General features: G+C 42.1%; 2 protein-coding genes across 2 annotated transcripts; both read right to left on the bottom strand.

Annotated features, from left to right (window-relative positions):
- Positions 1–1,237: 1,237 nt before the first annotated feature.
- Positions 1,238–2,530, bottom strand: LOC129724975 (uncharacterized). The gene has a single exon (XM_055680312.1). The coding sequence runs from the start codon at positions 2,471–2,473 to the stop codon at positions 1,352–1,354; it is 1,122 nt and encodes a 373-aa protein (XP_055536287.1). The 5' UTR covers positions 2,474–2,530; the 3' UTR covers positions 1,238–1,351.
- A 9,177-nt stretch (positions 2,531–11,707) lies between these two features.
- LOC129722376 (periodic tryptophan protein 1 homolog) lies at positions 11,708–13,704 on the bottom strand. Its single transcript, XM_055675774.1, has 7 exons — positions 13,505–13,704; positions 13,380–13,441; positions 13,176–13,324; positions 12,947–13,111; positions 12,602–12,884; positions 11,942–12,546; positions 11,708–11,874 (listed from the first exon to the last, which is right to left on the bottom strand). Exons 1-7 carry the CDS (start codon positions 13,598–13,600, stop codon positions 11,741–11,743), a joined length of 1,494 nt encoding a protein of 497 aa, XP_055531749.1. The 5' UTR covers positions 13,601–13,704; the 3' UTR covers positions 11,708–11,740.
- Positions 13,705–14,458: the final 754 nt, after the last annotated feature.

Raw genomic sequence — 14,458 nt, 5'->3', positions numbered from 1 at the left:
TGGAACCAAATTCGGCAGGTGAATATTTCTAGGGGTAGCAAAGATGTCTATAGTGTTTAGACAACCCTCCTTCTTCTGAAAGGAGGGGTTCAGACAAAAATTTTTGCACATCTCGAGAAATAATCAAGCAAATGGAACCAAATTTGATATGTTGAGGTTTTCGAGAGTAAAAAAAATTTTCGACTCCAGACGCCATTGTTATATTTAAAATGAAAACTTCCGGTTTCTTTTTGGGAAAATGTCTCCAAATATCATTTTAAAATCCAAGATGGCGACTTCCGGTTTTTGGCAAAACAGCGGGATATGACCAAATACCACCCAATATGTGTATTTCCGAAATCGTGATGATGCACTGAAACCACAAATCGGCCTCCGACAACATTTTGAGTTGTAAGATGGCGACTTCCGGTGACTGGAAAACAGCCGAAAATGACCAAATATTACCTAATATGGGTGTTTTTTTTTAACCAGAATGACGCTCAGAGGCCAGAAATTGTCTCCAAATACCATTTTGAAACCCAAGATGGCGACTTCCGCTCTCTGAAAAACAGCCAAAAATGGCCGATTTCCATCCAATATGAGATGCTTCGATACCAGAATGATACACAGGAGCTAAAATCGACCACAGACACCATTTTGAATTCTGAGATGGTGACTTCCTGTTTCTGGAAAACAGCCGAATATCACTAAATAATACCTATTATGGGTGTTTCTTAAACCAGAATGACGCTCAGGGACCAGAAATTGTCTCCAAATGCCATTTTAAAATCCAGTATGGTGACTTTCGGTTTCTGAAAAATAGCCTAAAGTGACTAAATACGACCCAATATGAGTGTTTCTTCAACCAGAATGATGCATGTAGCTTAAAATTGACCTTAGACACCATTCTGAATTGTAAGATGGCAACTTCTGGGAAACAGCCGAATACTACCACATATGAATATTTCCGTAAACGAAATAATGTATAGAAGCCAAGCATGGACCCTGGACACCATCTTGAATTCGAAACTGAAAGTGGTCATATTCAGTTTCTGGAAAACAACGAAAATAACTGAATACCACCCAATATGAGTATTTCCGGAATAGAGGTGATGTACTAAAGGCAAAAGTTGAGAATGTTGTCATTCCGATAAAACCAATAATTTCAAACGATATAAACAAATCGCAAGAAATCAATTTCGAATGTTTCGTTTTAGAGTTGTTAGCATAATTTCAAAGAATGAACAATTACGCTATATTAAATAATACACGGAAAACGATATATTTTAATTTCTTATACAAAACCACTACCACACTTGTTTTAGTGGTGCGCACTTCTTGGTCGCAACAACTTTTTAATATATTCTTTTGTTTATTTCAACACCTCAAAAACACTATCATCACTGTCTAAATTGAGTTTAGGGTTCGCATATTTTTTTACAGAATTTACAATTTCTTCTTTCGACTCATTCGTGGAATCGCTTTGATCTAGAATCCTATCCAAACCACCTTCATTCGATTCTTTATCCGGCACCGCTGGTTCGAAAGACCACTGACCGTCTTCGTATCGGAGCTTGAATCCAATCTGACCATTATCTGAATCCCAACTCCAGACCTCCTCGGCGGTGTTCACCGCAGGCACCTGGCTGTCACTTAAATTTACCCAGTTACCAGTATCTCCAAAACTGTTGGTCGCCAGAAACAGCTCCTGCAACATTAATCGCGCTAACCATCCCATCCCGGAGTCGCTTCGAAGTTCCTGCAGGTCATTCTCGTTATCGCCAAACTTAATCGATAGGCCCTGCTCATTGAGCTCAAATTGCATGATCGCTGCTTCCAGGCCCAAATCTTCTGCTGGATTTATCGGTGGATTGATCAAAATGGCGGAGTTGGAAATTTTTTTGTCAATTTCTGCAATTTCATTATCCACGAATTCCTTTTGATTGTCATTTTCGATTTCTTTTTCAGAGATCTTTGTTTCCTCATTCATTATCGGTATTGGTAAGCTGAATTTACCATCCTCGAAGCGGAACCTGATGCCTACAATTCCACTACCTTCCCATACCCAATTATCTTCCTCCGTACTTTGCTTCCAATCTGCGTCTTTCGTAGACTCATGAGCTGATATTAGAGTTGAAACTAACTCCTGAATCTTTTGATTATCTAAACTTGAACGATTCTCCTCATTGGAACTGATCTCCTTTTCTCCAGAAAGTGACAAAAGTGTATCTTCTTTCATGACATTCTCTGACGATGTTTCGTACTCCTCCTCCCGCACTTCTTCCTGAATATCACTATCATAAACCACAACTTCGAAATGAGTATCCACTTGTTTTTCATAGTATCGCTGGTAGATGATCGTCACCACTGCCGAACAGACCATCAAGGAAACCAGTAGCAAAGCGCCTAATTTCAGCTTCAACTTCCATCCTCCGAAATGTTGTTCCCTGGGCTGGTGGATAACCGCACCCTCCAAGTCGTACTGCATTTTCATATTTCCAGCCGTTGCTCGTATGGACGTCCCAATCGTAACTAAGCTCCCACTCTATTATCAGACCAGAATTTATAAAGATTCTCCGTTCAATCGTGAAAGTAATTGATGCATACATATTTCTCGCAATAACAATTTCTGGCGTCAGGTTCGTATATGACCGTGAATTTTTGCTGCGAAATGAGGCGTCATCGCGATTAGCTCGCATCTTGTTACGAAATGCAACGCTATCTCGCACCAAAGGTAAAGGACGCCAGTGAACTCTCGTTGTGGAAATTTCATGGAAAGAGATAAGGATGCACCAGTGGATGTGGATTTCTGAATAGAACTCGACGCAAACGAATGGCAGATTCTTTTTCTGGATGCTGTTGCCGAACCTAAGGAGGAACTGATCACGCCAATCAAATAAACATTGCGTTCACAGACTAAATAGCTAAGGCAGATTGTTGATGTCATTACTCATGCATTAGGGTAGGAATACACAAACTTTCAGTATTAGGTGTTCCATAATATAAAACAAGCATTAACTTGTTTTAGAAATTCAGTTTGAATGTTTTTTAAAAGTCCGTTTGATAATGTTTGTACAATATACCAGTAATCAGCTACACAACAAACAATTTTGTTGAATAACGGCTATAGTTCAGCCAAAATCTGCATATATTCAAATAATATGCGTTCATAAACAAAATCTTTAAATACGAATCAAAACATTGCCCACTAAACTAATCCTAAAACATACATATTTGTTAAACAAGTAAAGCAAGTTGGTTTGACATTGCTCTACATTTTTGCACACAACTGTCCAATTGAGGATTGGACAGAGAAACTCCGAAAACCTCTTAAACTAAAACTAAAAACATTTCACAACTCATTTGAATTGAAAATTGAAACTCATCTAAATCAAAAGTAGTTGGAGAATAGTTGTCTAGCCTTAGCCAATATAGCCAATATATAAATTCAAATGCTGATGTGGGAGAATAGATGTGCAGATTTATCCTTTGACTGTGTGATCTATGAGCAGTTGAAATGGTAGGACGAATTTAAACCGTGTCGATCTAAATTTATTTGAAGGCTGTGCTAAGCCGTAATCACAGCGATTTAAAACATCTCTACAGTCGACCTCTCGACGAATAATCAAATGAGCAGTTTTTTTAATTTGCAGATTTTCCAAAAAAATTTACAATTTAGTTTCTCAGCATCTTCGGATTTGCGCAGATTAGACATGTTTTGACGTAGAGTTGCGTTTTGCGGCAACATACAAATTGAAAACTCAAAACCAACGACAGGGTTACGAAATTGTCCATCTTCAAATGCTTAAAACTCAGTCAGTTATCAACGGTGTTTCTACATTCTTACAGCAATCGATTGGAAAAACATATATGGCTCAACCAACTATTGTACTATTCAAAAATGTAGAGCCTTTTTGAACGCACATTTCTTTCACATTTCAAGAGGATGATTTGGGAACTTGATCGACCAGCTTTTTTCAAATATCTAGCAGCCTTCCATAGCGGACGGACGCACAGAGGAAACCGACAGACCACGCACTGGTGCTCGTGGATATCTCGTCTGTGTGGAAAGCACCGTCCTATAGAGTTCTCCAAGTGAAAATACACGGACACTACGACACGGCCCGCTTTACACTGTATATTGAAATTTGTGAGAGTGTGAATCAAACTCGGTAGTTTTGAAGTAGAATACTCCTTTCAGGAAGTTCGGCTACATAGGGATGTGAAATGAAATCTAAAACCGAAAAAAGTGAAAAGTATGTCCAATTTCAAATGCTAATAAACCGGTTAGTATTCGATGGATTTCTTTCGTTTTGCAATAGATTAGAAAATCTTCTAAGATTCTTCCCAAAAGAAGTTTATTGTAATTTTATTATTTACACTATTGCACTATTGAAAACAGTCAAGCCTTGTCAAAACGAACAATTCGACGTCTGATTGATCGTTATATGATTGCTTCCCAAGCACGGTCGACAGAATCATATACCTTGCAATTGAAAACATGCTATTTGGCCTATATAAGAGCCTGTTTCAGCCTAAGCCGCTCATAATAGTTCTAGACAGCGACAACAGCAGTCGTCCTTCCTTAGCAGCAGCACTAGCCCTGTGGTTGGTCACCACGTCTCAAGAGCAGCGCGGTTCTTCTCAGTGTGTATCGTCAGACGGCCATTATTCCCCCCGTGTTGGGGCAGCATGAAGATTGCCATCAGGAAATCCAATTTTGGAAATCAAAATGCCTTTTTCAAGGCAAATAAACAAGTCATTGAAAGTTAATAATTTTTGACAACGCAAGCAAGCATTCTGTGTTGGATCCTAGCAATTTAAATCTGTCGCGCCTGTCCAATTCACACAGTGCATGTTGTCCATGCATCTTAATTCCCCCTTTGTTAGGGCAGCTCGAAGGTTGCGATCAGCAACCGATTTTGAACCGCAAAATCCTTTTTTCAAGGCAAATAAACAAATAATTGAAGGTTTATAATTTTCTGGCATCAACACAAGCAGACATTCTGTGCGGGATGCAATCAAATTCTGTTGTAGTTGTCTAATTTTTACTTTATTTAGTAAACCCCCCACTGTAAGAGCAGTGCAAAGGCTGCGATCAGCATAACCTACTTTGAATAACAAACTGCCCGAACGCATTAACAAAAACAGTTAGTTTGACTATGCAGATCTAATATGAAGTCGATTCAATCAATCAGCATGAACAGAATTTCGTCGTCTCCCAGCTGCTCAGTTGCAACATGATGCAACACGCAGCAGCGAGCAAACGAAATCGCTTGATGTTATAAGCCGCAATACGGTTAGGGGCTAAATCGTTGCGTGTGTGAGAACACCATCGGTGTTTATTCGCTGGATACAAAAATCAAATGCGAATTGTGGAATAATTCGTCTAAAGAACATTAGAAAATGGTATAACTGAAAAGAAAGGCGTGGCCTATTTCGTAGCACCCTTCGGCTATAAAAGAGTGTTTCTGGGAAAACTAGCTACATTCATCAGTCGGATGGTGAGCTGGATGGACCGTCCACAACGTTGACAGCAGTAGCAGCAGATATCAGCAATCAGCAGTAACAGAGGATAGAAGCGGGTTGCGCCTGTGGCTGCCTTCAAATTAAACAAATCACTTGCCCTGTGGTTGGTCACCACGTCTCAGGCCTCTGCCAGGCTGAACGCCAACGCGATCGATCGGGCGAGATTTTTGCCGTACATCAGCCGGCACTTCCTCTAATGGAAAAGTTGGATCATTTTGTTCAGAAGAATATTACTGTCGGTAATATTATAGATATGCGATTGCATTATATTCGATATGGAATTGAACAATTGTTCTTTTGAGGACAAATAAAACACTTAATTTGAAGAGTTAATAGCTTTGGGTACCAGTAGCAGTATGGTAACAGCTTCAGGTGCAGCCGGTACTTCCATGAGGCCGATGTTATAAGGAAGTAAATGGAAGCGGCACGGCAAAACAGTTCGGGTATGCTTAGACGCGCGTGATTTTTAGTTGTTGATATTATTCCCCACATGAAACGACGCACTTTCGTACGATAGCGGCGGTATTAGCGGTAGATGCATTTGCCAATACTTACTCCAGTAAAGCCGTGTCTAATTTTCAATGTGAAAACACCTTTCAATTGTGTTGACCGTGCGCATTAGACCTCTGCCAGGCTAAACGCGAAAAGCGGCGCGAACCGATTCGCCCTGCCGTACGTTAATGTACAGCCGTAAGTAGAGCTGTACATTAACCTACGGCCGGGTTAATAGAATAGAATCCCTAACTACGATGCCGTTCCTGAATGCGAAACAACTATTTTCCTGCTATCGGAGCATCCTTGCCGGTTGAGGGTTTTGGCCTTCCTCCGGTGAAGCTCTGTCTTATTTTGGCAACTACACAAGCATTCTGGATTTTGGCAATCAAAACTTCTGCTGACTGTCTGATTTTCAGTGTGTAAACAGCCTTTAACTTTGTTATCAGAGTGCCTGACTACGATTTGGTAATATTGTTTGATTTAAATGTTTACAAAATTTTACAATATTCCTCTTTCTCCCATTCAATAAAACAGGTAATACGATGCCTTCGTCATACGCAAGTCATAATTCCCGCTATCGGCGTAACACAGAGTTGCAATCAGCCTCATATCCGATTTTGAATTCAACAACAAACTGTCCTTCTTAGGACAACCAAACAAATGAATTGAAGATTTAATATTTTCTCGTTCTGAGCTTTAACCAAAAGTAAATTATCTTAATTTGAATTCACATGTACATATACTCTGACTGTTGAAACTTGTTTGCGCCGCAAAGAGTTTGTACTTTTCCTGTTCAGTGAGGTCGTATTTATATGTGCAAACTGAAATTGAGTAGTACTTCAACTTCATTTGCACAGAATTTTCAATACTGCCAAAGAGCGGTCAACATTTAATCACTAGGAAAAATGACTGACACGCAAGCACCCGGGTTATCTCTCTTGTAAAAGTATTCTACTTCAATCTTGCGGTCGTGGCTTTGCACACAACCCTCCAGTGATTTTTTAAATTGAAATAGCGCTTAACCAGCCAACAATCAAATAATGGCGTAGAGTGTTTCACAATTTTTTTTAAACCTTAATTTTTTGCTTGTTCAGCTGATAAATTAACCTGAGCGTTGGAGCAATCCGTTTCACCTGTACTTACTTTACTTTTATGGCGACAGATCATTAAGATCCTATGCCGAATCCAGAATACGTCTTTACTAAACTCGGTCTTGGGCTGCTACTCTCCAGTCTCCCCTTACACCTGCTGCTCTGACATCCTCGTCGACAGCACACATCCAGCGCGTGCGCGGTCTGCCTCGAAGTCGTCGGCCTCTATCCGGTTCTCTACTAAATATTATCTTTGCCGGTCGCTCATCCGCCATCCGTGCTACATGGCCAGCCCACTGTAACCTGCCGTGTTTCATCAGCTTGACAATATCAGCGTGTTTGTATACTTCGTACAGCTCGTGTTTCATGCGCCTGCGCCACACCCCGTTCTCTAGTTTGCCTCCGAGTATTGATCGCAGGATTCTACGCTCGAAGACCCCAAGCGCTCGTCGATCGGCCTCCTTCCACGTCCACGATTCTTGTCCGTAGAGCGCCACCGGGAGGATCAGAGTCCTATAGAGCGCCAATTTCGTACGGATCTGTAGGCTACGGGACCTAAGCTGACTACGCAATCCGTAACAATCCCTATTCGCCGCCGCAATTCGCCTCTTCACCTCGCGGTTTACCTCGTTGTCACATGTCACGAGAGTACCAAGATAAACAAATTCGTCGACCACTTCGAAAGTATCCCCATCCATCTCCACCGCAGCACCAACACCCGTAGAACTACTACGCTCTCTGCCAGCCACCATGTACTTCGTTTTGGCAGTGTTTATGGTGAGTCCAATTCTCGCAGTTTCCCTTTTGAGAGCCGTAAAGGCCTCCTCAACTGCTCTACGCTTCACACCAATTATATCAATGTCGTCCGCAAAGCCCAGAAGTATGTGAGACTTTTGATGATGGTGCCGCTCCTCTGCACACCTGCCCTTCGTATTGCACCTTCCAAAGCTACACTCAAAATAATTTTCACGTCATAATTACCGGAAAAGTTATGTGAATGTTTTCCACTGTCACTTTCACGTAGATTCTACGTAATTGTCATTTGAGTTCATCATGATCTGGTGAGATGATTTATCCTATGAATGTTATACAGCAGACATATGCATTTTATGTGAATTTCACGTAGAATTCAACTACCGGTAAAATGGAAAGCATTCGATTATCTGCTAGCTACTACGTTGGATACAACGTAAAATTTCCAAATTTTGTTTCCCCAATTCTTAAAAGACGGCAAATAGTTTTTAGAAATTATAGAAATATGTTGCTTGATAAATCGCACGGACATGCGAAATCGCCGATTCGTAAATGAATCAAACGACATAAAAACGGACAAATATTACGACATTTGCCGGCGATAACTATTGTAAGCTGCAACTGTTTATGTATAGGAAACTCCTCGACCTTTGAACTAAATCTGTGTGAAACCTGTAAGCTCAAGGCTCGATGTCAAATTCGTACGGTTTTTCGAAAGCTCACTTATAGGCAAGCCGTCGAGAAATTCTATTTTATTGTTAGAGACTGAGTTAGACAACAGCTTCGCCATTTTGATTTCTGTGTATTTTCACATAGAGAGTTCACGCGATACTTCTTCTATGACATTCTGTTTGACGTCGCCAAGTTCACGTAGATACTACGTGATAAAACATAGTATGCATGTGATTTTCACGTAGATGTTATGTTTGTCACATAAATCATGCAGAATGACAGAAAATGAATAAGTACAGGAAATTTCACGTAACAATAATGTGAAAAATATTTTGAGTGTATGTTGAACAGCAAATTCGAGAGCCCGTCACCTTGCTTCAGACCATCCAACGTCACAAACGCATCCGAAAATTCGCCAGCTGTCCTGGCGCATGATGTGAAACCGTCAAGTGTCGCACGTATCAGTTTAACTAGTTTTGCTGGGAAACCATGTTCTAGCATTATTCGCCAAAGCTCGTTGCGTTTCACTGTGTCGTACGCCGCCTTTAAGTCTATGAACAGATGATGCGTCTGCAAGTTGTGTTCACGAAACTTGTCAATAATCCTTCTCAAGGTAAACATCTGGTCCGTTGTAAATCGCCCCACTCGAAAACCGCATTGGTATTCTCCAACAAAGGCTTTCTGCAATGCCCTCAGTCGCTGGAACAGGATACGGGAGAGAATTTTGTAAGCGGAATTGAGGAGGGTTATGCCTCTATAATTACTACAGTCGAGCCTATGTCCCTTCTTGTAGATAGGGCATATGAGTCCTTCCAACCAGTCCGTAGGTAGTTGTTCCTCAGACCATACCCTTAGGATAATCTGGTGAATTGCACTACACAGCCGCTCGCTCCCAACTTTGGAAAGTTCGGCCGGTAAGCCGTCCTTCCCAGCGGCTTTGTGGTTCTTTAGCTCTTCATTCTTCAGCATTCTTCATCTCGTCCAATGTTGGTGGGTCCACAGCTTGTCCGTCCTCCCCAATTTCTATCCTGTTCCCTTCAACGACTCTCCTACCTTCCTCACCGTTCAACACCACTTCAAAATGTTGCTTCCAACGCCTGGCCACCTGCGACTTATCGGTAATCAGATTCCCCTCCCTGTCATTGCACATGGCAGGTACTGGCACAGTCCGGTTCCAGATTCCGTTGATCGTTCTATAGAAGCTTCTCGTGTTGTGCCTGGTGAAGTAATTCTCCGCCTCCGCGAGGTTGCGATCGTAGTGCTCACGTTTCTTACGACGATGAAGCCTCTTTCCGGCAGCTCTTGCCTCCCGGTATTTCTCCCGCATCTGACGCGTTACACGAATAGCTGCTACTAACGTGTTGGCGTAGGCTCGGTTCTTCTCCTCCATCAACTCTAGGTACTCAGCATCGAACCACCCACTACGCGTGGTTCCCGTTGTCATGCCTATCACTCCTCACGCTGTTTCGCTGACCGCATCATGGATGTGTTTCCACTGCTCGTTCAGGTCCACTCCAGTTGGTTCACCGATCCGTCTATCAATTTTCTGAGTATACTCTGCAGCAACCGCTGATAACCTCTGGATGTCCAGATGTATCTTCCTCGCCGATCTCGATTTAAATACATTGGACAACCGGGTGCGAATGGCTCTCGAAAGGACCGCACATCTATGTCGTCTGAAAAGTGCCGGCCGTCGATAAGCATGTGGTCGATCTGGGAGCAGGCCTCCCCATTGGGGTGTTTCCAGGTGTGCTTCCGAATGTTCAGATGTGCAAAATGGGTCCTACAGATGGCCATTCCCCTGGCCGCGGCGAAGTTCACTAACCTCAAGCCGTTGTCGTTGGTGGTAGAGTGGAGGCTTTCCCTACCAATAACGGGACGAAAGAGCTCCTCTCGTCCGACTTGTGCGTTCGTATCTCCGATGACGATCTTCATATCGTGCTGTGGGCACTCTCCATACGCTTTCTCGAGGAGCTCATAGAACTCCTCCTTTACGTCATCGGTTTTATCGTTTGTCGGCGCGTACACGTTGATAAGGCTGTAATTGAAGAATCTGCCCTTGATCCTCAATACGCATAGACGGTCATTAATAGGCCTCCGCCTAATAACACGCTTCATTTGGTTTTTAAGTAGCACGAAACCGACGCCCCGTTCCGCTCTATCGCCGCCACTGTAGTAGATGTGATACTTGAAAGATATGCCCGCGGTCGGATCAACCGCCCGGAATACACGTTCTCCGGTTTTAGGCCAACGCACCTCTTGTATGGCTGCTACCTCCACATTTGCCTTCCGTAGCTCTCTGGCCAACATGCCCGCGCGTGTCGGTTCGAGCAGAGTCCTAACATTCCAAGTACCAAGTTTCCAATCGTTGTCTTTTTTCGTTTGCCTAGGTCTATACCGATTGTTCCGATTCGTATCATTCTCTGGATTGTTCGTAGTATTCTTATTTTCAGCATGCTGCCTTACTAGGGCTGCGATGCCTATTCTCGCGACGGGGTCGCCGTCTTGGGTGTAGCTGGCGAGACACCGCATTTCATAGTTCAGCCGCCCGCTCCGGATCAGTCGCTGTTTGAGCCGCCCCTGACCTGGGAAACAGACGCTCAGGCAAGCTGCTCTCCAAGGAGAATAACTCCACCTTCCCTGTCAGCGTACGACCAAGTTCTCACCGGTTCACCGATCTTCCCTTGGTTGCTCGTATCCCAGTCGGTACCACGTGGTTTCATCAGTATGCAGACTTTATTCAGCTATTTTGAAAATATTAGCTGTTTCATTCAGCCCAATTGTTTGTTGGGTCGCTCCTATCACAGAAGAACTATTACCCAAAGCCGATGATACTAGGCAGCTATAATCCGTTCAGTACTGAATCGACGACACGTTACCACGAAAGTAAAGTAACAGTAATTGAATTCAGCCACATATCCCGGTATCAGTTCGAAAAGTGTTTCCATGAAACTAGCTATGTTTATAGGATAATGGATTAACGGTAGTACAGGTCTTAAAACTTCAGTTTAGACAACAGTTTGATGGTTATTGTGACGATACTTCCTAACTGAACACAAAGCCATTAACAACCGTACTTTATATAAACTTCCGAATAGTTAGGTTCTAAACCATAAAATAATTCAGTCCATTTACGCTAGCGTTTATGTACAGATGTTAACATAATAGAAAATGAATTCGATTTTTTTTTATAAAAGCATTTTATTCTGATCAAATCAGATTTAATCATCATCATCATCATCAGCACTATCGTTGATCGATGCATCTTCCATTGCTTCCGTTGCTATTTTTACGTCTCCTGCGGTACCTTCTGCAGCTTGATTAGAGTCAAAACGTGATTTGAAAACGTTCGAAACTGAAATGCACAAAAAACCATCAGTACCACAGCCTCATCAAACAGTTACATGTCAACAGTGCCTTACCGACATCATTGTCTAACAAGTTGATCACACAGAAGTTCTTTGTTCTAAGATCGCCACCGAGTGCCAACATAAACGGGTTTTCGGGACACGCATCCAAACATTGTATCACTCCGGTTTTGGGATTCTTTTTATACACCAATCGGGCATCTTGATCGTCAATGTCCCACACCTTCAGCGTACCATCTGCTGATGCCGTTGACATCATGCCCTTTACCGAGGAACTAAGCACCAAACCGGTCACTTCCTTCTCATGCAGCTCTTTCGACCACAGCGGATGTTTAGCGCGTACATCGATATAATGTACTCGTCCTTCATTGGTACTAGCAACAAAATGATGCTCATTGTGATGACTCCAGCAGACGCGTTCGACTTCTCCACCCAAGATCCACGAATTGTGACTACTACTTTCACTGGTGGTCGAACGACAGTCGAACACCTTCACCTGTCCGTCGCAGCTACCAACTAGCAGAGCTTCCGCTTTTGTTGGATGGAATTGAAGAGTTTGAACTTTTTCGTCAAACTGACGTATGGTGGTGTGCGGACTTCCGTTCTCAATGTCCCATAGGATGACTGATTGATCGACCGATCCGCTTGCAAGGATGTGCCTAAAAATATGTGCTTATTTTCTTTTGTGCCTTACGAACAAAATTTACAACCTACTCTAAATGTCGATTCCAAGATAGATCTAATACCGCATCTGTGTGTCCGAGTTTGGGTTTATTCTTTTTGCGACTTCCTTTCGAGCCGAGCTTACAGACTGGCTCAAGAGAATCCTGGATGTCCAAATCCCACAGTGTTATAACCGGATCCATGCATCCAATGGCGCAAATATTGCCCGGTTTATCGCTACCTGGGTCGTAACTAAGCCATTCGATACACAGCGGTGGACTCGGCAGCAGGAAATCGTGATGTACGTACAAACTTCCTTCCTCATCGTTAAAAACTGTAGAAAAGCAAAGCATTAAATTTGTTTACGAAAACTAGGTATTGAACTCGTAATCATACTGTAAACCTCCATGGTAGCGCTTTCGTTTTGAACATGACCGACCAAAATCAAATTATCTGTAGGTTTAATGATTTCATCTTCCGCCTCCGAATCGTCCTCATCAACTATGTTTTCGGCTGGGTCCACAACAGCTACCGAGCCAAGTCGGACCACGGGTTCTCCAGCTTAAACATAGGAATTACATTAAGAGCTTACTTTACAACGTTGGAAAGTTAAAGGAAAGCTTACATTCTTGCTCGTACCGCTCAAAACCAAACTCGTCACCTGATGCAGCACCAGTTGCATTGCGTGATGAACTTGCTGCCTGGCTGGCCAGTCTAGCAGGAGCATCATCGTTCTCTTCGTCGTCTGAATCATCCATGCCTTCAGCTCCGTCTCTGCGGCCATCCGAGTTTTAAATCAATTCAAAATTTTTTTCTCATTGCTACTTACTCTTCCAAATCATCCCGAGTGTCGTTGATTATTTTCGCTAACTCGGCTGGTGTTAGGGTAACCTGAAATCCCGGATTTAGCATATGAATAAAAGGTAGGTGCTTGCATTAGATTTCGATACCAACCTTATCCGGATTCGCCTTTGCTACACCCCGCCGGATGAAAAGCAAGCTAGGAACAAAATTCACGTTTGGAACTTCATCCTCCTGGTCGGAATCCATTGCTGATAAAATAGAATTAAACTCGTTCACTTAGAGAAAAATTAAACGAAGTTACTGCCACGAGCTGCAGTACCACCGTAATGCACGTGTTTTGAATGTGAAGAACTGTCAAATTGTACGCTGTGCACACATTGTTTACGTTGAATGCGTTGAATACACGGTAAGAGTCGAAAACCCATTAATGGGTATTGTTGTACCCATTCTTTTCTATCATATGCGGCTGTCAAAAAATGGGTAAATTCAAAAATGTGAAATGGGTAAAATTGTACGCAATAGAAAGACATGTTCTTAGAAAAAAAAATGGGTCATTTGTTTACCTATTAACGGGTGAAAAAATACTTCGATACTACTGTCGATTTGTTAGCACGCGTTACTTCTACGATCTGTTTTGTTTATTACTTGTCAACAATTGCCATGGAAGGACTCTAAAAGAGATTTGATACTGCGTCGTTAAAGAAGTTGCAAGGTAAAGAGTATGTTATATCAAGTATTAAATTTCACAATGTGAGATTTTTTTATATTAGGTCAAGAATGTTCACTATCCGTACGGTATTGGCTTTGTTGCAGAGAATAGCGATTCTGACAATTGATGATAGCAGGTGAAATACTCCTGTATTCATAAATAAGATTCATTTTTGCAAATAATTAAAAATAATTGATTTCACTTTCACTTCTTCTTATTTTTTTGACAAAAATTTCACAAAATTTCCGTTTGTTTAATAATGGGTAAAATTTCACCCAATTCCTTGAGAAAATTCATTTCTCAAAATGAGTGAAATTGTACCCAGTTTTTGACGTTTAATCGGTATACCCGTTAATGGGTAAATCGAGTTTACCCACTAAATGGGTTGGCTCACT

This window comes from Wyeomyia smithii, chromosome 2, assembly GCF_029784165.1.
Source record: "Wyeomyia smithii strain HCP4-BCI-WySm-NY-G18 chromosome 2, ASM2978416v1, whole genome shotgun sequence".
NCBI lineage: Eukaryota > Metazoa > Arthropoda > Insecta > Diptera > Culicidae > Wyeomyia > Wyeomyia smithii.
The sequence above is the reverse complement of the archived record's forward strand: the minus strand, read 5'-3'. Positions and strand labels throughout refer to the sequence as shown.